A 26,568-nucleotide genomic window follows, 5' to 3' on the forward strand; every position below is an offset into this window, starting at 1 on the left:
GGACTGATTCGGGATAGTCAACATGGCTTTGTGCGTGGGAAATCATGTCTCACAAACTTGATTGATTTATCGAAGAAGTAACAAAGAGGATTGATGAGGGCAGAGCAGTAGATGTGATCTATATGGACTTCAGTAAGGCGTTCGACAAGGTTCCCTATGGGAGACTGATTAGCAAGGTTAGATCTCATGGAATACAGGGAGAACTAGCCATTTGGATACAGAACTGGCTCAAAGGTAGAAGACAGAGGGTGGTGGAGGAGGGTTGTTTTTCAGACTGGAGGCCTGTGACCAGTGGAGTGCCACAAGGATCGGTTCTGGGTCCTCTACTTTTTGTCATTTACATAAATGATTTAGATGCGAGCATAAGAGGTACAGTTAGTGAGTTTGCAGATGACACCAAAATTGGAGGTGTAGTGGACAGCGAAGAGGGTTACGTCAGATTACAACAGGATCTGGTCCATATGAGCCAATGGGCTGAGAAATGGCAGAAGGAGTTTCATTCAAATAATGCGAGGTGCTGCATTTTGGGAAAGCAAATCTTAGCAGGACATATACACTTAATGGTAAGGTCCTAGGGAGTGTTGCTGAACAAAGAGACCTTGGAGGGCAGGTTCATAGCACCTTGAAAATGGAGTCGCTGGTAGATAGGAGAGTGAAGAAGGTGTTTGGTATGCTTTCCATTTTTGATCAGAATATTGAGTACAGGAGTTGGGAGGTCATGTTGTAGCTGTACAGGACATTGGTTAGGCCACTGTTGGAATATTGCATGCAATTCTGGTCTCCTTCCTATTGGAAAGATGTTGTGAAACTTGAAAGAGTTCAGAAAAGATTTACAAGGATGTCGCCAGGGTTGGAGGATCTGAGCTACAGGGAGAGGCTGAACAGGCTGGGGCTGTTTGCCCTGGAGCATCGGAGGCTGAGGGGTGACCTTATAGAGGTTTACAAAATTATGAGGGGCATGGATAGGGTAAATAGGCAAAGTCTATTCCCTGGGGTTGGGCAGTCCAGAGCTAGAGGCCATAGATTTAGGGTGAGAGGGGAAAGATATAAAAGAGACCTAAGGGGCAACATTTTCATGCCGAGGGTGGTACGGGTATGGAATGAGCTGCCAGAGGATGTGGTGGAGGCTGGTACAATTGCAACATTTAAGAGGCATTTGGATGCATATATGAACAGGAAGGTTTGGAGGGATATGGGCCGGGTGCTGGCAGGTGGGACTAGATTGGGTTGGGATATCTGGTCGGCATGGACGGGTTGGACCGAAGGGTCTGTTTCCGTGCTGTATATCTCTATGACTCGATGTCAGTACCTGCCAGTAGCTTTGCAATTGGAACTGTATACCATATAATGCCTTTGCCCAATCTGTTTACATACATTTCATCAAATACTTAATCAACTGCATTTTAAATAAAGCTGTGATTTCCAACTAAATAAATGTTTGTGTAGAACTAGACCAAAGAGTTTGGTAACTCAGGGAATCAGGAATGCTTCAGACCTCTTTATAATTATCTCACCCCCACCACTTTCTGACATTCATCTCCACACCCTCTCCCATGATCCATTCAGTCACAACAAGCAGTGAAATGCTCAAACAAACGGGGCTGTTGAATGTGTACATACTACATTAATAAGAAATGAAACTTGGTAAAAAGGCTGGGTCAGTTGTAACATCATTTTGAGGGCACTTCGGCTCAGTGGTTAACACTGCTGCCTCACAGCACCAGGGACCCTGGTTCATATCCTGCCTGGGGCAACTGTCTGTGTGAAATTTGCACATTCTCCCTCTGTCTGTGTGGGTTTCCTCCGGGTCCTCCTGTTCCCTCCCACATTCCAAAAGATATGCAGGTCAGATGAATTGGCCATGCTAAATTGCCCTTAGTGTTAGGTGCATTGGTCAGGGTAAATAGAGGGAAAAAGAGTTACTCTTTGAAGGATCAGTGTGTGAACGAGTTGCACCAAAGGACCTGTTTCCACACTGTAGGGAATCTAATCAAATCAGCCACTTGTCAGGTGACTAAATGCTTTTACACAAGCCACAACCAATTTGGGTATCAATGAGCTGATCATGGTAAGTGCTTCTTGTTAGTACTGTCACCAATACCATCCACCAAATATTTGCAAATAGACAAATAGGGTGATAATTAGCCTGATCCTGTTTTTAGAGGATGGGACATAGCAGGGTTTTTTTTCCACATTGTTGAGTAGATGCCAATACCACATTTGTACTTGGAACAGTTTGGCCAGGCGTTTGGCTGGTTCTGGAGGCAAATCTTTGTGCTACAAGCCAGGAGGGATGTGGAACACAGACGCTGCTATATCCAGGAGGTTCAGTTTGACATTACTTGAAGCAGATCGAATTGGGTTACAGACTGGTGTCTGTGGGAGAAAATCATTGAGCCTTGGCTTTTGGACCAACAAGCTGAACTTCACTGTCAGCCAGGTTACAGATATTCACGGAGCTGCCTCCTCTCATTTATTGTTTCACAGTTCACCAGCGTTCATGACTGGATGTGACAAAATGATAAGAGTTTTGACCTAATCCTTCTTTTAGTTGTTAATATCAGCCCTGACAATGTTGGGTATTCTTGAAATGTGGAACAAAATACACGAGCCATCCCGCTGATAGGAAACGGAGTACTGCAAATACTCTCCTGTTGACCTGCTCTTCCCGGTTGCCGGAATTAGCTTACTGAAGGCTTTGCTTTAATTAACAACTGCTCCCTTCACACTACTGCCATTATGCACAAAATTGGCATTATGTGCTGCAATGGATATACAAATTATTCTCTGATCCATGAAACGTTTGTGCTCCAACTCTGTAGAGGATAGCTCATGATTAACTAGCACAGGGTTACCACAACTCACAGTATGGGAAACTTGGGGTCAATTTCCTAAGACCTTTGTGAATTTCCTTCAGTTCTTCATGCTGATTTTGGGTTCGGCATCATTAATGGGCTTTGGATTGCAAATCAACAATAAATTTCTGACATTTGCTTTTTATAGCCGAAGAAATATTGATACTGGTTAATTTGTGTCCTGCAGCAAAAGCAATCTGATCCCATGGGGAACTTGGAATAAGTGAGGAACATATTGCATCAGTGTAAACAAATTAGTCTACATCTATACTTAGTCGAGAGTATGGTGCTGGAAAAGCACAGCAGGTCAGGAATCCTGATGAAGGGCTTCTGCCCAAAACATCGATTCTCCTGCTCCTCAGACGCTGCCTGACCTGCTGTGCTTTTCCAGCACCACACTCTCAACTCTGATCTCCAGCATCTGCAGTCCTCACTTTCTCTTACATCTATATTTAGCATTTTATTCCCTCTCCTGCATAGAATCATTTCAATCATAAATTAATTTGCCTTTTCACCAAAGTATTGTGTTATCTATAAGCCAATGAAGATGATATAAAATTGTTCTTGCTCCTGCCACTTGTTATAGAAAAACACATATTGCAATACTGATTCATGGTAATTTGTACTTACGGCCAAAACTTGACAAATTTCCAGCGGTACGACGAAACAGGTGAGATTGGCAAGTTTATATTTGATTCAACACTCGAGATATGTTATAATTGGAATCTTGGATTTTTGTTCTATTTGTATAAATGTAACAATGTTACTTAAACTATCATTTTAGCCCTTTATATCAATGAAAATCATCTTCCTATCACATTGCAGATTTAAGTGGACAAGATGTTGAATGAAAACAGCTGAATTTTATGCGTGGGTAATCCTAAAGAAATGACAGTTTTAAATCTTAAGATTTATTCAAAATATACAATGAAGTTTACTATTTGATGAAAGAAAATAGAGCTGCCTCACCATTAGTTATTAGCAACTTAATTTCTAACCCCCTAAATTTATAGTTCTCTTGATAGTCCCTTCCAAAAATATCATCCTAATTTTCTCAGTCATTCTCTTTTTATTACCTGATAGACACATTTATTTTCTTTTAGTACATTGTCCCTGAATTTTCACAGGGGGTCTCCAAAATACCTGTTATAAATTCAGCTGGAGATCACCAGAACAAATTCAATAATCCAATGCAGATTTATGAGTTCCATAATCCTGCCAAGAAAGATGAATTTTTTAAAAACATATTGATCTCTCACTCAAGCCCCTTCTTTATTATGATTCTAGTTCTGAGAATGTTGGACAATCTGGATCCTTGTGTTGTATTGGGTTGACCGACCGTACTGTTTTAAAGAATAGGAAATGATGAAGAATCAAAAATAAGTGAAAGGTTTCCCTGTCTATGCTGACCCATGCCTAGAATTTGAAAATGATCCCAACTCTAACTGATGGTCAATTATTAATCTATTGAAATATTTTACAGTGTCCAACTTTGATTACGTCATTTACAGAGTGTGGTTTTTAGAAAGAGCTGGATAAGCTAAGTTGGCATTTTTTTCATATTTGAATTATGGAAACGTGGGAATACTCAGCATAGTGAATGTTAGATCACTAACATTTATTTTATTCTTTCTTGTTTTGTCTGTATCTTCTGTTTCCTTAGAATAGGTTTGTTATAACCATATCACGTACACAGGTGTCTCCTGTAAACAGCTGAAGTTAGCAGTGTCTTGGTATCCCCACGGTGCTTTCGCATCAAGCTGTCAAGTTCAGACCATTGAGAGCATCATAGATGATGATAACTGTAAGCACAAATGACAGGACTTCTTGCCCCTGTACTATTAAGTTAGTGTTCACAGTTTAATACCAATGGCATTGCCAACCTGGCTTCCAACTGGGAATGGTGTTCAACTCATCACACATGTGACTGCATGTTGTCAACCTGCTCCTCAATCCAACACTGCAACTTTTCATCACCAAATTGTGAAATGAACATTTTGCTATTATGTCTTGACAGACTGAACCACTATATCTTCCACTACAGTTATAAAAAAGGGGCACTATGAAACAGCAAGATCACAAATGTTAATAATGCAAGAACTCACACAAGTCTATTCTTTCATAAACCGTATCACCAGCATATCACTAGTAGTTTGTAAATAAGCTTTTAAGTACTTATTTAATCATTTATTTTCAATAGTTAATCAATCAAAACAGAAACACAGTTGGACAATATCTTCAAATCTCATCTCAGATCTGACTATATTTCTTATGCCGTCTCACATTTCTCTGGTGATGTCGTATCCTGTGATTCTGCTAAAACCACTTGTATTTTGAGCCTGAACACTAAAATGATACAAGGCCATAAAACTTGATGTATTTGATGCCTATAATCGTTTTGAAGATTTATTGATCTAAATGTATCCTTTGTTAACTGACAGAAAATAGATTGTCTGTGGTGGATTAATGGTAGAACATCTTCACAGTTTCTCCAAGAGACTGCTGCTGCTGTGTGACTGAACCACAATTAAATATTAGTATGTCCCTGACTGGGAAGCTCTCTATGTTTCATGGATAGAACTGATCATGTTTAACAATTTATTAGTGCAATTATTATTAAGAAAAAATGAAAAGACATAATGTCATGGGGCTAGTGTGTCATCAGAATTCAAGTCTGTTTTCCATCTATAGCCTATGATCTTTTAATATAAGCAAATGAAATGGGTAAAATACTGGACTCCAGCTGGAATTTGTGTTTCTTTTCCGCAATTTTGAACTTAAAAGAAAGTTTTGTCAATGAATTGGCTATTTCCTCTCTCTATGTTGTCCCCTTTCTTCCCACATTGCATCCCCTCTCCTAGCCTCCCACTGTAACTATTTTTCAGATGCTGTTCATCCTTCCTGTGATGTTCACTCTTGCTGCTGGGTTCCCTCCCTCACAATTGTGCCCTCTTTTTGCCAGTGCTGCCTCTCTCTCCCTGCATTATCCCTTCTCTCCCTCTTTCCCCCAAGATGTCCCCTCTTTCGTTCTTGTTTCCCTTCTCTCTGTGTGCAGTTTCCTCTCCCTCTGCTATTGCCCCTCTTTCCCTACACAGTCTACTCACTCCCTGTCTTGTCTCTTCTCTCCTTGCCATGTCCCCTCTTCCCAGTGTTGTCTCCTCTCTCCCTGCGCTGTCTCCTCTCTCTCTGTACTGTTCCCTCTCTCCCTGCACTGTCACCATTCCTTCTGCACTGTCTCCTCTCTCCCTGTAATGTCTCCTCTTTCCTTGGCCTGATTGTCTCTCCCTGCACCGTTTTACTGTGTCCCTATGTTGATCTTACCCTGTCTCTATGCTATCCCCTCTCTCCCTGCACTGACCCTATCTCCATGTACGGTCCCCTCTACCTGCAGCATCATCTCTATTCCTGTACTGTTTCCTTCTCCATTACCTGTCCCCTTACTCCATGTACTGCCCTCTCTACCAGCAGTGTCATCTCTATTCCTGTACCCCATCACCCTGTATTGTTCCCTACCTCCATTCACTGTCCCAGGTCTCCATGTACTGATCTCACCCTCTCTTAATTCCTTTTATACACACACACACACACACACACACACATACACACACACAACCATACACTGAGTATCACAATAAAAGGTCATTGAACTGCCAACTTCAGCTTTACAATTTCTACCACAGTTTGATTCATGTAAAATAACAAAATCTTTTCTTAGTGAATGAATATACAGTGACTTCAGGGTTTACTCAAAATGATTTTAATATCCTGAGATAGTATTATTGTGTATGTTCCTTACCTGGCTTGTTCCCTTCTCCATAACACCTTTTACCAGGGGTTTGATGTATGGACTAGGGTATAGTCTGAGGGTGGGACTCACTGCTTGATTACTTGAATGTATTAAAATGATTTTTAATATAAATTGTAATTAAATTATATCTCTGTGTTGGGATCATTGTCTTTGCTTTAATTTTATTATTCATTTATGTGTAATGTTCTGACAGTGAACAAGCAATGTACCTGAGACAAATTTCTGTGTGGACAATAAAGTGGAATTAAATTGAATTGAATATCTGCAAACATTGCGAGGCTGAGTGGAGTGGGTCTGTTTTCTGGCACGGCATCGTATTTACCAATTTTACCAAGTTTTATAGATGCACCATAGAAACTGTTCCACTTGGATGCATCACGGCTTAGTGTTGTAACTGCTGTGCCCAGCACCGTAAGAAACTACAGAGAGTTGTGAATGCAGCCCAGTCCATCACACAATCCATCCATTGACTCCATCCATATTTCTCACTGCCTCGGGAAGGCAGCCAGCATCATTAAAGCTAAGCACATGTTCCAACAAATTTAGGAACAGTTTCTTCCCACTATTAGACGTCTGAATGGACCTCTCAAATTTTAAATTTAATGTTAATCTCGTTCTTTGTGCACCTTCGCTTCAGCTGTAACACTGTATTCTTTGCTCTGTTCTATTATCCCTACGCACTTTTTATGGTATAATTTGCCTGTGCTACACACAAAACACAACTTTTCATTGTACCTAGGTACATGTGACAATAATAAATCTAATCAAAATATTTGTGGGATTTGAACCTGCTCTCCATATCACAACCCCTTACCTCCTTTCATCTCTCTGGGTAATTAAGATCCAACCTTTGAGTTGGCCAGCCCTTCTTTCAAAAGAGACAAATTGCAGCAAATATGTGGAGGGAGAATATTTATCCTCTGGATCTGAGTGCCACTATTTGACAGAACCAATGGCGCTGTAGTAAGGGCTGTTTACTGCCTATTGCCTTATGATGGAAGTCCCAATGACAACAGCAAGTATGCTCAGTGTCAATGTTTCATGCAGCCCAGGTATCCATTTTTATTGGAGTATCACTTGGCCAGAAATCTTTCCCTGCAATGGGACATTAAGAATTAAATCGGCTGCATAGTTATTACACATGGTATAGGATGAGACTTATTCGGCTGGCCGATCTCATTTGCTGACAGCTGCAAAGCCTTTGGGTTCTTCAAAAAGAGAGAACTGAAATGGGCTTAATTGTGGTGACCTTTACAAGCAAATAGACATGAAGGGATATAGATATTAACTACTTAGAGATTAAGGGCTGAATGTGAAAGTCAGTGGTGAGACCTCTTACACCCAGACAGCTTGCCCCACTACCATCCAACGGCAGGGCGGGTGACTGAGTGGGGGAGAGCACTGGGGTCAGTGACCATAATTCTATTAGTTTTAAAATAGTGATAGAAAAGGATAAATCAGATATAAAAGTTGAAATTCTAAATTGGAGGAAGGCTAATTTTGACGGTATTAGGCAAGAACTTTCAAAAGTTGACTGGGGGTAGATGTTTACAGGAAAAGGGAAGGCTTCAAATATGAGATAACAGGAGTCCAGTCAGTATATTCCTGTCAGGGTGAAAGGAAAGGCTGGTAGATGTAGGGAATGCTGGATGACTAGAGAAATTGAGGTTTTGGTTAAGAAAAAGAAGGAAGCATATGTCAGGGAGAGACAGCAGAGATCGAGTGAATCCTTAAAAGTATATCGAGGCAGGAGGAGTATACTCAAGAGGGAAATCAGGAGGGCAAAAAAGGGACATGAGATTGCTTTGGCAAATAGGGTTAAGAAGAATCCAAAGGGATTCTACAAATATATTAAAGACAAATGTGTAACTAGGGAGAGAATAGGACCCCTCAAAGATCAGCAAGGCAGCCTATGTGTGGAACCACAGGAGATGGGGGAGATACTTAACAAGTATTTTGCATCAGTGTTTACTGTGGAAAAGGACATGGAAGATGTACAATGGGGAAATAGAGAGTAACATCTTGAAAAATGTCCATATTACAGAGGAGGAGATGCTGGATATCTTAAAATGCATAAAAGTGGATAAATCCCCAGGACCTGATCAGCTGTTCATGAGAACCCTAGGGAAGTGAATGCTGGGCCTCTTGCTGAGATTTTTGTATCATCGATAGTCACAGGTGAGGCGCCGGAAGACTGGAGGTTGGCTAACATGGTGCCACTATTTCAGAAAGATTGTAAGGAAAAGCCAGGGAACTATAGACTGGTGAGCCTGATGTCAGTGGTGGGCAAGTTGTTGGAGGAAATTCTAAGGTACAGGACTTACATGCATTTAGAAAGGCAAGGACTGATTCGGGATAGTCAACATGGCTTTGTGCATGGGAAATCATGTCTCACAAATTTAATTGAGTTTTTTTGAAGAAATAAAAAAGAGGATTGATGAGGGCAGAGTGGTCTTGATCTATAAGGACTTCAGTAAGGCATTCAACAAAGTTCCTCATGGTAGACTGGTTAGCAAGGTTAGATCTCATGGAACAGGGAGAGCTAGCCATTTGAATACAGAACTGGCTCAAAGAAGACAGAGGGTTTTAGTAGAGGGTTGCTTTTCAGACTGAAGGCCTGTGACCAGTGGTGTGCTGGGTCCACTACTTTTCGTCATTTATATAAATGATTTGGATGTGAACATAGGAGGCTTATTTAGTAAGTTTGCAGATGACACCAAAATTGGAGGTGTCGTAGACAGTGAAGTAGGTTACCTCAGAGTACAACGGGATCTTGATCAGATTGGCCAGTGGGTTGAGGAGTGGCAGATGGAGTTTAATTTAGATAAATGTGAGGTGCTGTGTTTTGGAAAAGCAAATCAGAGCAGGACTTATACATTAAATGGCAAGGTCTTGGGGAGTGTTGCTAAACAAAGAGACCTTGGAGTGCAGGTTCACAGTTCATTGAAAGTGAAGTTACAGGTAGATAGGATAGTGAAGAAGGCAATTGGTATGATTTCCTTTATTGTTCAGAGTATTGAGTACAGGAGTTGGGCGGTCATGTTGCAGCTGTACAGGACATCAGTTAGGCCATTTTTGGAATATTGTGTGCAATTCTGGTCTCCCTACTGTAGGAAGGATGTTGTGAAACTTGAAAGGGTTCAGAAAAGATTTACAAGGATGTTGCCAGGATTGGAGAATTTGAGCTATAGAGAGAGGCTGAACAGGCTGGTGCTGTTTTCCCTGGAGCGCTGGAGGCTGAGGGGTGACCTTATAGAGGTTTACAACATTATGAGGGGCATGGATTGGGTGAATAGGCAAGGTCTTTTGCCTAGACTGGGGGAATCCAGAACTTGAGGGCAAGGTTTAGGGTGAGAGAGGAAAACATTAAAACAGACCTAAGAGGTAACATTTTCACACAGAGGGTGGTGTGTGTATGGAATGAGCTGCCAGAGGAAGTGATGGAGGCTGGTACAATTGTAGCGTTTAAAAGGTATCTGGATGGGTTCATGAATAGGAAGAGCTTAGAGGGATATGGGCTAAGTGCTGGCAAATGGGAATGGATTAGGTTAGGATATCTGGTCAGCATAGATGAGTTGGACCGAAGGATCTGTTTCTGTGCCATACATCTCTATGACTGTATGGCTGTCAGGCCATTTATTGACAGGAAGTGCACATTGCACTCCCTGGCGAATGTATTAGTGTGGACAGGACAGGGGGATGGTGAGCTGTGGGTGAGCTGTGGGGTTGGGCAGTTGTTGCCCAAATGGAAGGTCCCCTTCCTTCACTTTTTGAGTTTATTTTTTTCTCCTGCACTGGCACATCACATTTACTCTGATTTTTAATTATTAGTATAGTCAGCATTTTTACAAAGATAAAGAAAGATTGCATTTCATTACAGCCTAAATTTACATCAACTACAGCAAAGTGCATGTGCTCAGTCCACGATATGTACTGAGGCGGAAGAAGCAAATGCAGGAGACCACTGCGGGTCAGGCAGCATTCATGGAAAGAGAGCAAGCTAACATTTCAAGTCTAGATGACTTCTTCAGAGCTGAAGTGAAGTGTGGAGGGGACAGCATTTATGTTATCGTTTGGGAGGGCTGGGGGTGGGGGCATTTCTGAAGAAAAAAATGTTGATAGATCAGATTAAGTGATCTTTTCTCCATCCATGGTAGAATTACATAAGTATGGAATTTGGTTGTAGACAGAATCGAGCTCACTCCTTGGTGCTCCTGGAATATCCAGCTGTTATTCATTGTCAAAGTCTTTTTATCATTAATAGATGCTTGGGCAAAATACCAAGAGCTCTGGGTCCTTCAGAACTAGATTTCCAGACTTCAGCCAGGACCTCCAGAGATTGCCAAAACCTGGCAAGATTTGTTTCAGTATTTAGTGCTACACAATCTGTTCAAATTTCAATTTAAGTAGAAATTTACAGATATTCTCCTTCATCCCCTCACTACCACTCACTATATTCCGATCAAATTCGAAATGAGTTTTACTGAGTCTACCCTCTGCTCAGTGCATAGCCTGCATTTGCACTGCAGCTTTGCCATGAAAACAAAGATGTGTACCAGCTGGTAAAAAGCTCAAAGTGAATGTATACATTGGCAAGTACTTCATGGCAGGAAAAGGGAAGAGATTTGAGTTAGATTATTACTGCTTTTAGATTGGGCTGTGATATTTTATACAACATGTAGGAAGTGCTCCCTGAGACATGATATATAAATGAAACTGCATCAGACTGCATAATCACCTTGCAATGAATTTTAGCCAATCATCAATTGATGAATAAATATTATGAATTCATTGGTTTTCTTACAACTTTTGTTTTGTTCCAATACAGGGCAAGTGATGATGCAACAAATACAGAAATTATCAACCAGGCCAGCAGAGAATGAACTTAGCAATCATTGCTTTTGGATTATAACTAAGTATTGTAGTGGTCACTATCAGGCATGGGATGAAGGATGGGTTGTTTAAATAAGTCACTTCCCTTGAAAAATGTCTGGGGGTGTCAGTCTTGGTAATTGTTACAGCAAGATGTTGTCCTTAAATACCTGAGATCCTAAACTGGTGGCTGAAACAGCACAGAACAAGAAAACACAAACTGTCCATCACCACCTATGTTGTATGCGTTCTGTGCCTAAAAGGATTCATCGTTAAGAACTCCATATGCTGTACATACACAATGTTGCAACTTTGGAGGTTAATCTTCTGTGGATTTACAAACTGCACGCACACAGATCAGTTGTCTGTTCTATAACCTGTAATGTGTTTTACAGTTTTAAATAAACTAACTCAAGGTTTTATTGATTCCTGATGAGCAGTTATTAGATCATTATCATTAACATGATATGGTGTGCAGTGATGGACACTATCACGCTGGTGAGACCTGATGTTTGAAGTATCAGGAAACAATATACAGAGGAACCACAATTATCCGAAGGACACGGGCGGGGAGTATTCTGTTCAGTTAATAGAGTTCCAGATAACATAGTTTAGCCAAACATTAGGACCTTGTGATCTTGACAGATAATCCGATATTTGGATAATCGAATGCCGGATAACCGAGGTTCCTCTGTAAATTACTTGGATGCAAACATAAGAGGTATAGTTAATAAATTTGCCGATTACACCAAAATTGGAGGTGTCGTGGACAGTGAAGAAGATTACCTCAGATTACAATGGGATCTTGATCAGATTGGCCAATGGGCTGAGAAGTCACAGATGGAGTTTAACTTAGATAAATACGAGGTGCTGCTTATTCAAAAAGCAACTGACCAGGTCTTAAACACTTAATGCTAAGGTCCTGGGAGTGTTGCTGAACAAAGAGACCTTGGAGTACAGGTTCATATCTCCTTGAAAGTGGAGTCGCAGGTAGATAGGATAGAGTTATAGAGATGTACAGCATGGAAACAGACCCCTCGGTCCAACCCGTCCATGCCTACCAGATATCCCAACCCAATCTAGTCCCACCTGCCAACACCCGGCCCATATCCTTCCAAATCCTTCTTATTCATATACCCATCCAAATGCCTCTTAAATGTTGCAATTGTACCAACCTCCACCACTTCCTCTGGCAGCTCATTCCAAACACATACCAACTCTGTGTGAAAAAGTTGCCCCTTAGGTCTCTTTTATATCTTTCCCCTCTTACCCCCTCTACTTTTGGACTCCCCGACCCCAGGGAAAAGACTTTGCCTATTTACCCTATCCATGTCCCTCATAATTTTGTAAACCGCAACATGACCTCCCAACTCCTGCACTCAATATTCTGACCAATAAAGGAAAGCATACCAAATGCCTTCACTAACCTATCGACCTGCGACTCCACTTTCAAGGAGCTATGAACCTGCACTCCAAGGTCTCTTTGTTCAGCAATACTCCCTAGGACCTTGCCATTAAGTGTATAAGTCCTGCTAAGATTTGCTTTCCCAAAATGCAGCAGCTCACATTTATCTGAATTAAACTCCATCTGCCACTTCTAAGCCCATTGGCCAGTCTGGTCAAGATCCTGTTGTAATCTGAGGTAACCCTCTTTGCTGTCCACTACACCTCCAATTTTGGTGTCATCTGCAAACTTACTAACTGTACCTCTTATGCTCAAATTCAAATCCTTTATGTAAATGACAAAACGTAGAGGACCCAGCACCGATCCTTGTGTCACTCCACTGGTCACAGGCCTCCAGTCTGAAAAACAACCTCCACCACCACCCTCTGTCTTCTACCTTTGAGCCAGTTCTGTATCCAAATGGCTAGTTCTCCCTGTATTCCGTGAGATCTAACCTTGCTAATCAGTCTCCCATAGGGAACCTTGTCGAACGCCTTACTGAAGTCCATATAGATCACATCTACTGCTCTGCCCTCATCAATCCTCTTTATTACTTCTTCAAAAAACTCAATCAAGTTTGTGAGACATGATTTCCCATGCACAAAGCCATGTTGACAATCCCTAATCAGTCCTTGCCTTTCCACATACATGTACATCCTGTCCCTCAGGATTCCCTCCAACAACTTGCCCACCACTGACGTCAGGCTCACCGGTCTATAGTTCCCTGGCTTGTCCTTACCACCCTTCTTAAACAGTGGCACCACATTAGCCAACCTCCAATTTTCTGGCACCTCACCTGACTATCAATGATACAAAGATCTCAGCAAGAGGTCCAGCAATCACTTCTCTAGCTTCCCACAGAGTTCTCGGGTACACCTGATCAGGTCCTGGGGATTTATCCACCTTTACCCATTTCTAGACATCCAGCACTTCCTCCTCTGTAATCTGGACATTTTGCAAGATGTCCCCACCTATTTCCCTACAGTCTATATCTTCCATATCCTTTTCAACAGTAAATACTAATGCAAAATACTCATTTAGTATCTCCCCCATTTTCTGCGGCTCCACACAATGGCCGCCTTGCTGATCTTTGAGGGGGTAAAAACAATGACTGCAGATGCTGGAAACCAGATTCTGGATTAGTGGTGCTGGAAGAGCACAGCAGTTCAGGCAGCATCCAAATAGCTTCGAAATCGACGTTTCGGGCAAAAGCCCTTTATCAGGAATGATGAAGGGCTTTTGCCCGAAACGTCAATTTTGAAGCTACTTGGATGCTGCCTGAACTGCTGTGATCTTTGAGGGGTCCTATTCTCTCCCTAGTTACCATTTTGTCCTTAATATATTTGTAAAAACTCTTTAGATTCTCCTTAATTCTATTTGACAAAGCTATCTCATGTCCCCTTTTTGCCCTCCTGATTTCCCTTTTGAGTATACACCTATTGCCTTTATACATTTCTAAGGATTCACTCGTTCTCTGCTGTCTCTCCCTGACATATGCTTCCTTCTTTTTCTTAACCAAATCCTCAATTTCTTTAATCATCCAGCATTCCCTATCCCTTTCACCCTGACAGGAATATACTTTCTTTGGATTCTCGTTATCTCATTTCTGAAGGCTTCCCATTTTCCAGCCGTCCCTTTGCCTGCGAACATCTGCCCCCAATCAGCTTTTGAAAGTTCTTGCCCAGTACCGTCAAAATTGGCCTTTCTCCAATTTAGAACTTCAACTTTTAGATCTCATCTATCCTTTTCCATCACTAAATGAATTTTAAAACGCATAGAATTATGGTCACTGGCCCCAAAGTGCTCTCCCACTGATACCTCAGTCACCTGCTCTGCCTTATTTCCCAAGAGTAGGTCAAGTTTTGCCCCTTCTCTAGTAGGTACATCCACATACTGAATCAGAAAATTGTCTTGTACACACTTAACAAATTCCTCTCCATCTAAACCCTTAACACTATGGCTGTCCCAGAAGGCGATTGGTATGCTTTCCTTTATTGGTCAGGGCATTGAATATCGGAGTTGGGAAGTCATTTTGCAGCTGTACAGGACATTGGTTTGACCACTTTTGGAATATTGTGTGCAAATCCGGTCTCCTTCCTACAGGAAGGACGTTGTGAAACTTGAAAGGGTTCAGAAAAGATTTACAAGGATGTTGCCAGGGTTGGAGGATTTGAGCTATAGGGAGAGGCTGAACAGGCTGGGGCTGTTTTCCCTGGAGCAAACGAGGATGAGGGGTGACCTTCAATAGGTTTATAAAATCATGAGGGGCATGGATAGGGTAAATAGACAAGGTCTTTTCCCTGGGGTGGGGGTGTCCAGAAGTAGAGGGCATAGGTTTAGGGTGAGAGGGGAAAGATTTAAAAAGGACCTAAGAGGCAACTTTTTCACAGACGGTGTGTGTGTATGGAATGAGCAGCCAGGGGAAGTGGTGGAAGCTGGTACAATTATAACATTTAAAAGGCATTTGGATGGGTATATGAATAGGAAAGGTTTGGCAGGATATGGGCCAAGTGCTGGAAAATGGGAATGGATTGGCTTGGGATATCTGATTGGCATGGACGGGTTGGACTGAAGACTGTGTTTCCGTGCTGTACATCTCTATGACTGTGTCACTAAGTCAGACTATAGGTAGAACAAGTGGACAACAGTTTTACATTGTGCTAAGGTCCTGAAGACTTGATATCTTTGCTTGTTGCCAAAATTGCATGGGACAACAAATTCACTTTCAGGATCCCACAGAAAGTACATAGCATCCAACTGAGCTGATGAGAATATGCTGAGAACTGAGATCCTATGAGGTGTGTTCACATGAAATCACAATGGGTCAGATAGAACTGAGGACCTGTCAGGTCTGTTTTAGTTTCCCAACCACCTCCCAGTCCTTCTGTGCCAGGCATGTGATCCCAAACACAAACAGAATGACTGCAGACAATCAACATTTCCAGACAATGCAACTGTTACAAGATCTGGACATATCGGCATATTTCCAATACGTTCATAGAGGCACATATGCTCATTTATTAAAATTCCCTTTTGAAAATACAATGCTATATTTGTAATAGAGCTCTCCTTAAAGCACTCCATGAGCTGTGTTTTATTTTAAATTCATTCCTGGGATGCATGGATCAGCATTTGTTGCCCAGATGGCAGTTAAGAATCAGCCATATTCCTGTGGGTCTGGAGTCATGTGGAAGCCAGACCAGGTCAGGACAGTATATATCCATCCCGAAACACCATTAGTGTACCAAATGACAATTGACAATGGCACAATTTACACTAAATTAGCTTTTAATTCTGGATAATCCTGGCTCTCTAGATCACAATTCCAATGACAATACCCCCTCCTCTGTGCACACAGTGTCTCCCTGGCAGTAAGTCTGCTCTCACAGAAGCAGGTTGGTTTGCTGCAATGGCTACTTCTGAGCATGTAATGCATCCCACTGTATTAAATGAACTAACCCATGGAGTTAATCAATCCTTGATGAGTGATTGATTATTAGATCATCATCATGAACATGACAACCCGAAGATTGCTAGCTGCAATGAGGAGCTCAGCAAGCTGCTGGGGAGGTCATCCTAGTCCAGCAGAAGCTTCTGGCCAATCTCCAAGCTGTGCTGCTGTTGAAGAAAGCTGAACATACAGCAAGGTTAAAGGGACAAGATCAGAAAACATTGAGTGCTTCTTACAAATTCCTGCTGTGTTTATGTCATTAATAGGGAACTGAATTTCTCTCAATGGCCACTTAAAAATCAGATATTGACCCTTATTAATAATCTTGAGCTTGTTCATATTATCATTGAACATTTGGACTGCTTTCAAATATCCAGCTGCTCTGAATTAATACAGAACTGTTTAAACAGTGCAAATTAAATTACTTAGATGAAAGTTCAGAGACAGTTTAAAAAGCTGTTTGAGCAACCAGGAGAATACCCTTTTGAAAAGCCAGGGTGATACTTTTCAAGTTTAAATGAGAGCTCTCCAAAGGTTAAACATTAATGCTTTAATTAACAATAGATTGGAAGCAAGTATCTTGTCAATCACTGTGACAGGCGCTTCTCTGATGGCCCTTTCACCTTCAACATACATAAAGCTGACAGACAATCTGCCTTGCCCAACACCTCAAGGCTCCTTTTCTGCTGAGAGTACAGAAAGTATTGCATTGAACTGCTGTTCAATCTTTGTCAGTTCCATACTATCTTCATGTGTCTCATGTGGACAGATTTGTCAGCTGACAAATGACCAAAATTGAGCACTACTAACAAAATATATTTTATCCTCACATCCTGACTCCTTTAAGGACTCCATTAAATCTCTGTTACATCTGTTTCTGAAAATGCGACGTCCCACAATAGTGGTTCCAGCATGCCTTCCTTTTTCCTCAACCAGGTAACTCTACTTGCTGAACCTCTAATCCCGCCTTAAACCCTTACACACACATGCAGACAGCCACCTGCAAACATGGATGTTGTGGGTGGAGGAACTGGGGAAACAGCTCCAGTCTGCAGGATTTAAATGAGGTGTCCCCTTTCGTTTCTCTCAAGTCCTTCCAAACTTGTGTCCAAATTCATCATTGAAGACATGGGATAGGAGTTGGTTTACATATCAATTGTTCAGCTTCTCAATCACTAGTTAAAGGTACCAGCTGATAGCAAATGCTGGGAGAGATGAGCAATGTTTTAGTTCTTGGTTGCTTCACTGCAGAGAGAGAAAGAGAGATCTGCTGTCTCATAAAGTCTGGAGATTTCCTGTACCAGGATTGTCCACACACTCTGATTACACACCTACCCACAGTCCCACTGGGTCTCAGAATCTTCTTTCACTGCTTGTACAAAGCCATGCAACCCAGTAACTTGTTTTTAAAAATGCAGCAAATGCTTCTACACTCTTGGTAGAAAGCAGTCCACTTCCCAGTTTGGTCCAGCATCTTAAGTAATGATAAACAAAAAGATGTGGTCTTTGTGAATATGGCAGCAGCAGGAAATGTCACAAAGGATACACCTCACCTAATTGCGAGCTTTCATCCGACATATGAATAACCTGATGAGGACCCAAAGGATACATTAATGGTGTGATAATCTCAGTTGGAAAATATGCACCTCCTCCTGATATTTCTTCACAGATCAGTATTTCCATGGCAGAACTTGGCCATATGACCCTAACTGCTGTCTGAAGTTTACGAAAGGTGGAGAAGAAGGAATGGACATCACTAACAGAAACAGAGACATGAGGCTCAGGGGCTTCCAGCTGTGGATGAGCAGGGAGCATGTGAAGAAGGGAGACAGGCTCTTCCGCAATGTTGAGCAATGCACTGAGAAAAGGTCAACTGAGATCACTGCAGCTACCTGTTGATAAGTGGGACCAGAGCCAGAGGCATTTCCCCAAGATTAGGGATGCCGCCAACTAGATTTGCCTCCTCCTCTTGCAGGCAGACCTAGTGGCTGGGAAGAAGCACTGTGCATGTGGCACTGCTGTACTGAACGTCCAAGTCAATGGCTTCTTTCAAACCTCACCTGGTGACTTGTGTGTTGTCTCCCAATCAACAGCTGCAGGTGCATTGCATGAATTCATTGATGCCTTCTACTTGAAAGTGATTCAGTTCACCATGGACCCGGGGCAGTCACATTTACAGCCATCGATGAGCTCCTTCAGATACAAGGGGTCACTAGTTGCATGCATGTGGCATCCAGAGCTCCCTGGTATTCTCCAGCCACTTTCCTGAACAGCAGAAGAATTTACTCCCTTGGTGTCCAGTTTGTTTGTGATCACAGGCAGCAATTCCTGTAGGTGTGGTTATGCCTGTTAGGAATCACAATGCATACATACTGCACAACTCGCAACATGTTCACCCTCTACAATGTCTTCACCGCTGGCCCAGAAAACACAGTAAATAAATGCAATAGCTGAAACCCTCCATGGCAGGAACTAGGATTCTCAGAGGAACAGAGGGATCTTGTGCACAGATCTCCGAAGGTGGCAGGACAGATTAATAGGGTAGTTGAGAAGGCATATGGAACACTTGCCTTTATTGGTTGTAACATTGCACTACAACAACGGGGAAGTTATGTTGCAGCTGTACAAACTCTGGTTAGGCCACAGCTGGAGTATTGTGTACAGTTCTGGTCACCATACTATAGGAAGGATATGATTGCACTGGACGGGCTGCAGAAGAGATTCATCAGGATGTTGCCTGGGATGGACCAGTTTAGCTATGAGGTGAGGTCAAGTAAACTCAGTTTGTTTTCTTTCAACAGAGAAAGCTGAGGGGAGGCCTGATCGAGATGTATAAGATTGAAATGGGCATGAACAGGATGGACAGGAAGTGGCTGCTCATCCTCATTACAGGGTCAATAACCAGGGGATGTAATTTGAAGGTGAAAGGCAGGAGATTGAGAGGCGATCTGAAGAAAGCCTTTTTCTGCCAGCGGCTAGTGGGCATTTCAAATGTACTATCTGGGAGGGTAGTTGAGGAGAGAACCTCAGAATGTTGAAAAGTACTTGCAAGGACACTTGAAACATCATAACATTCAAGACAGTGAGGCAACGGCAGAAAGGTGGGAGTAGTGTAGATTTTGAGTAGTTTTGTCAGTGCAGACTTGATGGGCCGAATGGTCTCGTCAATATTCTATGATTCTATGATTCTCTATGGTTCTATGATGCTGACCAGTGCTACAATGCATTCCATGCATTCACTGAGTCATCAGTGAACAGGCAATTGGTCTATTGTAGATGGACTTCTACTGTATGGACCACTCAGGGTAAGCACTCCAATATTCACCAGACCGAGTGTCCAGATAGAGCTTGCTTGCTGCACCCTACAGACTGTAGCTCAACAAGAAGTGAAGACTTAGAAGAGGGGGAGATGGACCCCTCAGGTGAGGAAGAAGGGGAGGCTCCTGAAGATGTGAAATACTGCCTGAGTGTCTTAAATATGGTGCCTAGACCCCAATGTCCTAGCAGTGACATGTTCTCGTTCATTAAATACATTTTAAAATAATTTAGAGTGCATGCTGGAAACCAAATCACAAGATGTGAATGAAATATTGAGACTGATCTGAACCAGTGCTCTTACCAGTCAGTACATTACAATTTGTTACAACTGTCAAAGGGGACATGCACTTTGAATTCTTTTTAATCTTTTATGAGAGACCCCTTTTCCTTCACTTCCAATCATGAATTTGCTCCTGATGCCTTCTACAACTTCAACTACACTGTTTCATCAGTGCCATTGAGGGCACGTCAAGTCTTTCCTTATTGCAAGGGAAGATCTACAGGAACATCACCAAAGTTATTTCCAAACTTAACATCCCTAATAACAGAGGAACATAGGCAAAGAATTTGCACAAGATCGTACGCCTTCCTTCAGATCTGGTAAATGGCAATAAAAGATCTGAAGGATGATTCGAGCAATTATAAAATAATTTATATCAAATAGGTTTTCCATTGTGTGCAAAGGTAATGAAAAATAACTTGTCAAAAACAATGTTGTTTCAATAAAGGGATACTTTATCCAGAGAGAGATACATACTACTTGAAAAGAAGTGATATATATCTGGAACATATTTTGGCATTTTAGCAGATAAATACTTAATGCATTCATATGATAAGCCTAAATCATTGAGGTTAAGTGTAATTTTTAATCTACTGTAAACGTTAAAGAAGACAAAGCAATACCTTCAGACCAAATTGAGTGTTCGCTAAAATCCCTAATTCATTTTATGCAGTAAAACATCAAAAATAATTTTAAATAATGCAAAATCCAAATTATGTAAAAGATAAATGTGTAAGGGATGACAAGTCACAAGGGTACGTTGTCTTAGAAAAGGGCAAGATTTTACTTTAACAATGTGTTTTGATTTAAGATAATTTACTTATGGGTACATCAAAGTCTTCAGCTAGTTTCAAAACAGTTTGGATTGTGGCTCAAATCACAATTTTTTCCAAGTCTGCTTCTGTGAAAACTTGTTCAGCCGCCCTTAGCAAAACAACAGGAAGAATTCAGATCTCATTTCTGACAAAGAATTGATGACACTGCATAAGAAAATAAGTTGAAATTGAGAGTGCATGAATTTTAGAAATTATGGAAAGAAATGTTCACATTTGAATATATATAACAAAATTACAAATCATTGTCTTAATATTCTTTAACAATTAGAAAAGCGAGTGAATGAGGGAAGTATAGTTGAGGAGCTGGCAAATTTATGCACTCTGATCATCTTGATACCTCCAAATAAGTGCACTTTACTGGGGCATAGAGTGGTGAATTTCATTTGGCAGTCATCTATGTCAGAGTTTCAGGAAATCATGCTGTATGTTCGAATAGATGTCTTTTCTTCCCCCATGTATAAGAGAAAACCATCCATTAAGCAAGAATCAATCCCTCAATGACCATAATTTTAAAATGAGTAACAGACCCAAACTAATCAATTTACCCCCCTTCAGTTATAACCACAACTATGACAAAACCAATCACAATTTCGTTTTGCTACTCTGGGAAGATGTCTTTTCCATGATTAAAAGAGCAAGGAGGTTATGATGGAGCTGTATGTAATGTTAGTTAGACCACAGCTGGAGTAATGTGTGCAGTTCTGGTCACCACATTATGTGATTGCACGAGAGCAGCTGCAGAGAACATTCAGCAGAATGTTGTCTGGGATGAATCAACTCAGCCATGAAGACATAGGATGGAGTTGTTTTCCTTAGAGCAGAGTAGAGGTCATCTGATTGAGTTGTTTTGAGGGGCATAAAGAGGAAAAATCGGGGAAAACTTTGCTCCTTATTAGAGGCGTTAATAACTAGGGGGTCTCAGTTTTAAGATGAGGAGAGTAGATTTTGGGCTATTCTTATTCTAGGTCTATTCAGCCCTATTCTTACTTTCAAACTTACTGTAAGGTAAATTATTTACATTTCATTGCTGCTCCAGGTAATGTACAGATGAGAACATATATCAAGAATTCATTGGATTAAATGTCAGTGGAATGGTAAAGCCAATATTTTAACACAGCTACGACATCATTGTTCATATTTTGTTCGATCATCTTTTGTCTACTGGATAAATAAAATATGTAATACATCTCAGGAAACTTGACAGGAAACAATCTCAGAAAACAGTGCTGTATAATCTGTGGAAAGCCAGTGATAATGAGAACAAAGCCCATTGAGCTATAGGCACTGAATATTATAAATGCTGTAAAGGAGGTTCTATTTCTTTGCAATTTCCCCTTTTTTGAGAAGATGCTTCATAACATGTATTTTTTTTGTTTGGATTAGAGTATTAAGGAAGCAAAGATTTGAAAATGGAGTCGAAGTGCCTATCCGTGGAATGACCAAATGCTCCTGTTACTAAAGTTTCTATGTTCATGTTTGCATAATGCAACAAAACATTGGAAAGATTTATTAACCTGACTGGATATAACTAGTGTGCTGTTATCGTGTGTGACAAGGTTAAGCCCACCTTTTATTTAAACATTGTCTCCATTGGATCTATGATTGATACCTTCTGTTCAGTGTCATTAAAGTCTGTTACAATACTGTTCAGTTATATTTATCATCTCTGGCTCATACACAGATCAGAAGTGGACTTCAACCAGGGCACGTATTTGAACCTATTATAGAAAATTCCTTGCTTGAAAATTGCAAACATTTTTTCAAAATATTTGAATGCTCCAATTTAACATCTGGGTTTAATATCACTGTCCTGCATTGTACAATTTATAAACTTTCTTTTCATGAATGTGCCCCAATTGAATATGAATAAACATCTTTGTTTAGCTTGTAATGGCTGTAGTTTATAGTGTCAGGAATATAAGTTGATATCCCTCTCAGTTTAGTAAAATAAAGAAGCATGCACACAATCCATGAATTCTGCACCAATTTGCTATTGTGACAGGAAGGATTTTGTCACATTTTAACTCACCAAATACAGGATGACAAGAATGTGAGCCTTCCTTTCACCTTCTGTATTATTACAAACAGTAATGTTTTTGAAAAGCTAAATGCAGCTGAAGTTCTTTTCTCTTCCAAATGCATTAAATAACTTGGCTTCACCATCACTTACCTCGACTGAATTTCTTCCAGTGACTGTGGATAGACTATGTATAAGCTGCAGTTTTTGTTATTTATTACTCTACAGGATGGGGCCTTCTCTAGCTAGACCAGCATTCATTGCCCATTTCGAATTGTACTTGAGAAAGTGGTGCTGAGGAGCCTTCTTGAATTGCTGCAGTTCGTGTTGTATACACCAATAGTGCTGCTATGAAGGAAATTCTGGGATTTTGACTCAGTGACAGTGAAGGAACTGTGATGTAGCACCCAAGTCAGGATGGTGAGCGGCATGGAGGGGAGCTTGCAGGTTGTGGTGTTCCCATCTATCTGTTGCCCTTGCTTGTCCCTGTTGATAGTACTGGTTGGGAGGTTTGGAAGGTGCAGTTCAGACAGCATTAGTCACTTTCTGCAGTACATCTTGTAGATGGTATACACTGGTGCTATTGAATGTCGGTATTGGAGGGTGGATGCTTGTGGATCAATCAATCAAGCAGGCTGCTTTGTCCTAGGTGGTGTCAAGCTTTTTAAATGTTGTTGAAGTTGCACTCATCCAGACAAGTGGGGAGTATTCAATCAGACTGCTAACTTGTGCCTTGGAGATGATGGACAGGCTTTGGGGAGTTAGGAGGTGTGGTACTCATTTCGGGGTTCCTAGCCTTTGACCTGCTCTTATAGCCAACGTGTCTATGGACTGAATCAATGCTCTATTTTGGTGCCATTTCTACCACGATTGTGGGGGAGAAATGTACATTAGAGTTGGCCAAATGTGATTAAATACAAGGGGCTGATCCTTATGATTTTTGGCTAAGTCTGAGTTAGAATGAGTTTTGGAGGGTTTCTCACCACGAGGCCTGGTGAATTTTCTCTCTGTACCTTACCAAACTCACCTTATGAAGAAGGGTCACTGGACCCAGTATATTAACTCTGATTTCTCTCCATAGACCTGCTGAGTTTTTCCAGTAATTTCTACTTGTGTTTCTGATTTCCGCCATTCGCAGTTCTTTTGGATTTTCTTTAATAATCTGTCCCACCTCCATAGCATCCTTCATTTCTGATTTCTTCCTCAACTGTTTCCCCCGAACAATTCACCAGTCAGCTAATATCCACCAAATGACCAGCATCCCTTGCGCCTGCATCATCTTTGAAAGGCCCTCACTGGCACAGCAGCCACAAAGTCATGCTTCCCGAGGGCACAAAGCTGGCATCGCCAATACAGGCAAAGCCCCATTCTCTCACCCTCATCACTGTTTAACCACCACACTGCGCAATATATCTGTCCATAGCTGCATCTCAAATAAACACCCTCTTTATGTCATCTGTATCCTGTCTCCAATGTCCACCAAGGACCAGCAAGGGAAGATTACAGCCAGGCAAGCAATCGGCAATCGCCTTTTTAAAGTGGTGAGTTCCAATGACTCCTCTGACCGAAAGAAATATCTCAACCCAGATTCTCTCACAAAAGGAAACATTCTCTCCACATCCACCCTGTCAAGACTGGTCAGGGTCTTATATGTTTCAGTCAAGCCACTTCTAACACTTCTAAACCCTTTCTACAGAAAAAAAAGTTAGAAACATTTCATTAAACAGTAAATTGAGGATATGTTTTCCCTTGTAACTTAAAGTATGTATCTGGTTAACTGCAACACCAAAGTGATAATTTTACATCAGGAATTTCAGTTTAAAGAACATTGCAAGTTAACATCTATTCTTAAAGATTAATTTCATTTTTAGTTGATTTTGGTTTAATTTTCAATTTTAGTTGTCTTTTTATTACATAGATGTCTCATTTTAAATATATCGTATCAAGGAATACTGTTTGGATATAACTAAATCAATTGCTTATTGAACATGTGCTAAATTTGGCACAAATATTGGTAATTTTGAATGGCTTGCAAAATGCATTTTGAAAGATTCAAGGAATATTCATTATTCATTATGTAGATTGGGCCCTTTATTGTAGTAGACTTCTGTTCTTATCCAATTTTCAAATGATTACACTGTTGTTTTGCTTACACTGAAATCTGACCACTTAATGTCCATTGGAGCATGATTATAAAAGGTTCCAGAAAATTGTTGGTTCTAAGACAGATATTTTTCCTTTTAAACATAATATTCTGTATAATGAAGATGTGCAGGTACTGAGATAAGCGATAGAAACAAGAAACTACGTTAAATGCTGAAATGTTTCCCTCAAAATAAAATAGGTTTCCGTGTTCCTACCCAGTCTCGAATGTTTGTAATGACCCCCGACTGTAACTTACCCACTAAGATCAGTTGATTGCTTGTACTTTACCAGTGGCCTATTCTGTGAATGAGAAGTAGGGAGCAGTCTTTAGGGATGTAAATCTTTTCAACTTGAGAAGAAAGAAAACAGCTTCCATTGATTTGGATTAAGTCCTGACACGTGGAATGTGCCTCATGTTGTGTTTTAATTGTGATTTAAAAAGCCCTTGTAAACAAAGAAATCAATAAATGAACACAAACACAAATTGTTAGCACTAAAATATCACAAATGCAATCAAAAACAGTTTTGAAGTGGCAAAAGTTAACTTGAAACTGCATCATTATTTACATATCAGGTAATCAAAGAAACATGATTCAAAACCTGTAGCATTGCAAAAGGTATTTGTTTTCAAATGCTAATTGCTACTGAAATATAAAACCTAAAAAGCTGACTAATTTCAGCAGATGATGTTTCTGCTTGCAATGTCACAGTGGAACCAAGTAAAGATGCGGAAGATATTGCTCACATGAAAACCCATTAAACATACAGCCAGGATTATGGAATAAAATAAATTCACTACAAATCAAGCAATTAAGTCATTTGCAACTATTTTGCATAATGTGGTACTCACTTGCAGGAGAGGGGGTACTGCATCCACTTGCATGTGGATGATTTTGAAGTCCATTTATTGCAGGAGATGAGAATCCACCAAGTAAATGAGGGAAGATAAAAGGGAATGGAGCCACTGGATAACGACTCATATGGCTGTTAGCAATAGGTGTCCGACATGAATGGCTGCTGGTTGTCATAACAATTGTTTCTTGAAACCTGGATACATACAGTCTGAGTTCTCAAAACTGGTACTCAACACTGTCAACTGAAATTTCCAAGACCTATATATGCGTTCCAAAGGGAGATATGGAACAAATTAAAAACAGGTTTTATTGTTCTGCTTCAGGTTAACTGGAGGCCAATAAACCACAAAACATACCTTTGGTAGACTTAACAGTCTGCCCGGGAAATGGTGGTTTTTCCCTTTAAACTGCAAAAACAAAACAAAGAAATGCAGATGTTAAGACAAAAGATTAGGAATTGCTACAACACAATTTCAGGCAAGCCTACTCAATGTATCTTTTAAAACATCAAATGAAACTTAAACCATGAGGATCACACTCTTTACAATAATGAACAGAGACTAAATGAAGCTTATAAATATACATAAGAACATAAAAGAAAGAGAGGAGTAGGCAATCTGACCCCTCAACACTGCTCTCCCTTTTCCTAAGATCGTGGCTGATCTGTTCATGGACTCAGGTCCACTTA

The 26,568-nt window shown here is 40.8% G+C and overlaps 1 protein-coding gene across 2 annotated transcripts in view; it reads right to left on the reverse strand.

Moving 5' to 3' along the window:
* LOC140480409 (retinoic acid receptor beta) overlaps nucleotides 1–26,161 on the reverse strand; it is a 435,848-nt gene extending 409,687 nt beyond the window's left edge. The window contains exon 1 of one of the 2 annotated variants that reach the window (XM_072575246.1): nucleotides 25,877–26,161. In XM_072575246.1, coding sequence (XP_072431347.1) covers nucleotides 25,877–26,054 — 178 coding nt within the window. In that variant the 5' untranslated portion in view covers nucleotides 26,055–26,161. The remainder of the gene's footprint in view (nucleotides 1–25,876) is intronic. The other variant, XM_072575247.1, reaches the window with a different exon arrangement.
* Nucleotides 26,162–26,568: the final 407 nt, after the last annotated feature.

Source organism: Chiloscyllium punctatum, chromosome 8, assembly GCF_047496795.1.
Source record: "Chiloscyllium punctatum isolate Juve2018m chromosome 8, sChiPun1.3, whole genome shotgun sequence".
Lineage (NCBI taxonomy): Eukaryota > Metazoa > Chordata > Chondrichthyes > Orectolobiformes > Hemiscylliidae > Chiloscyllium > Chiloscyllium punctatum.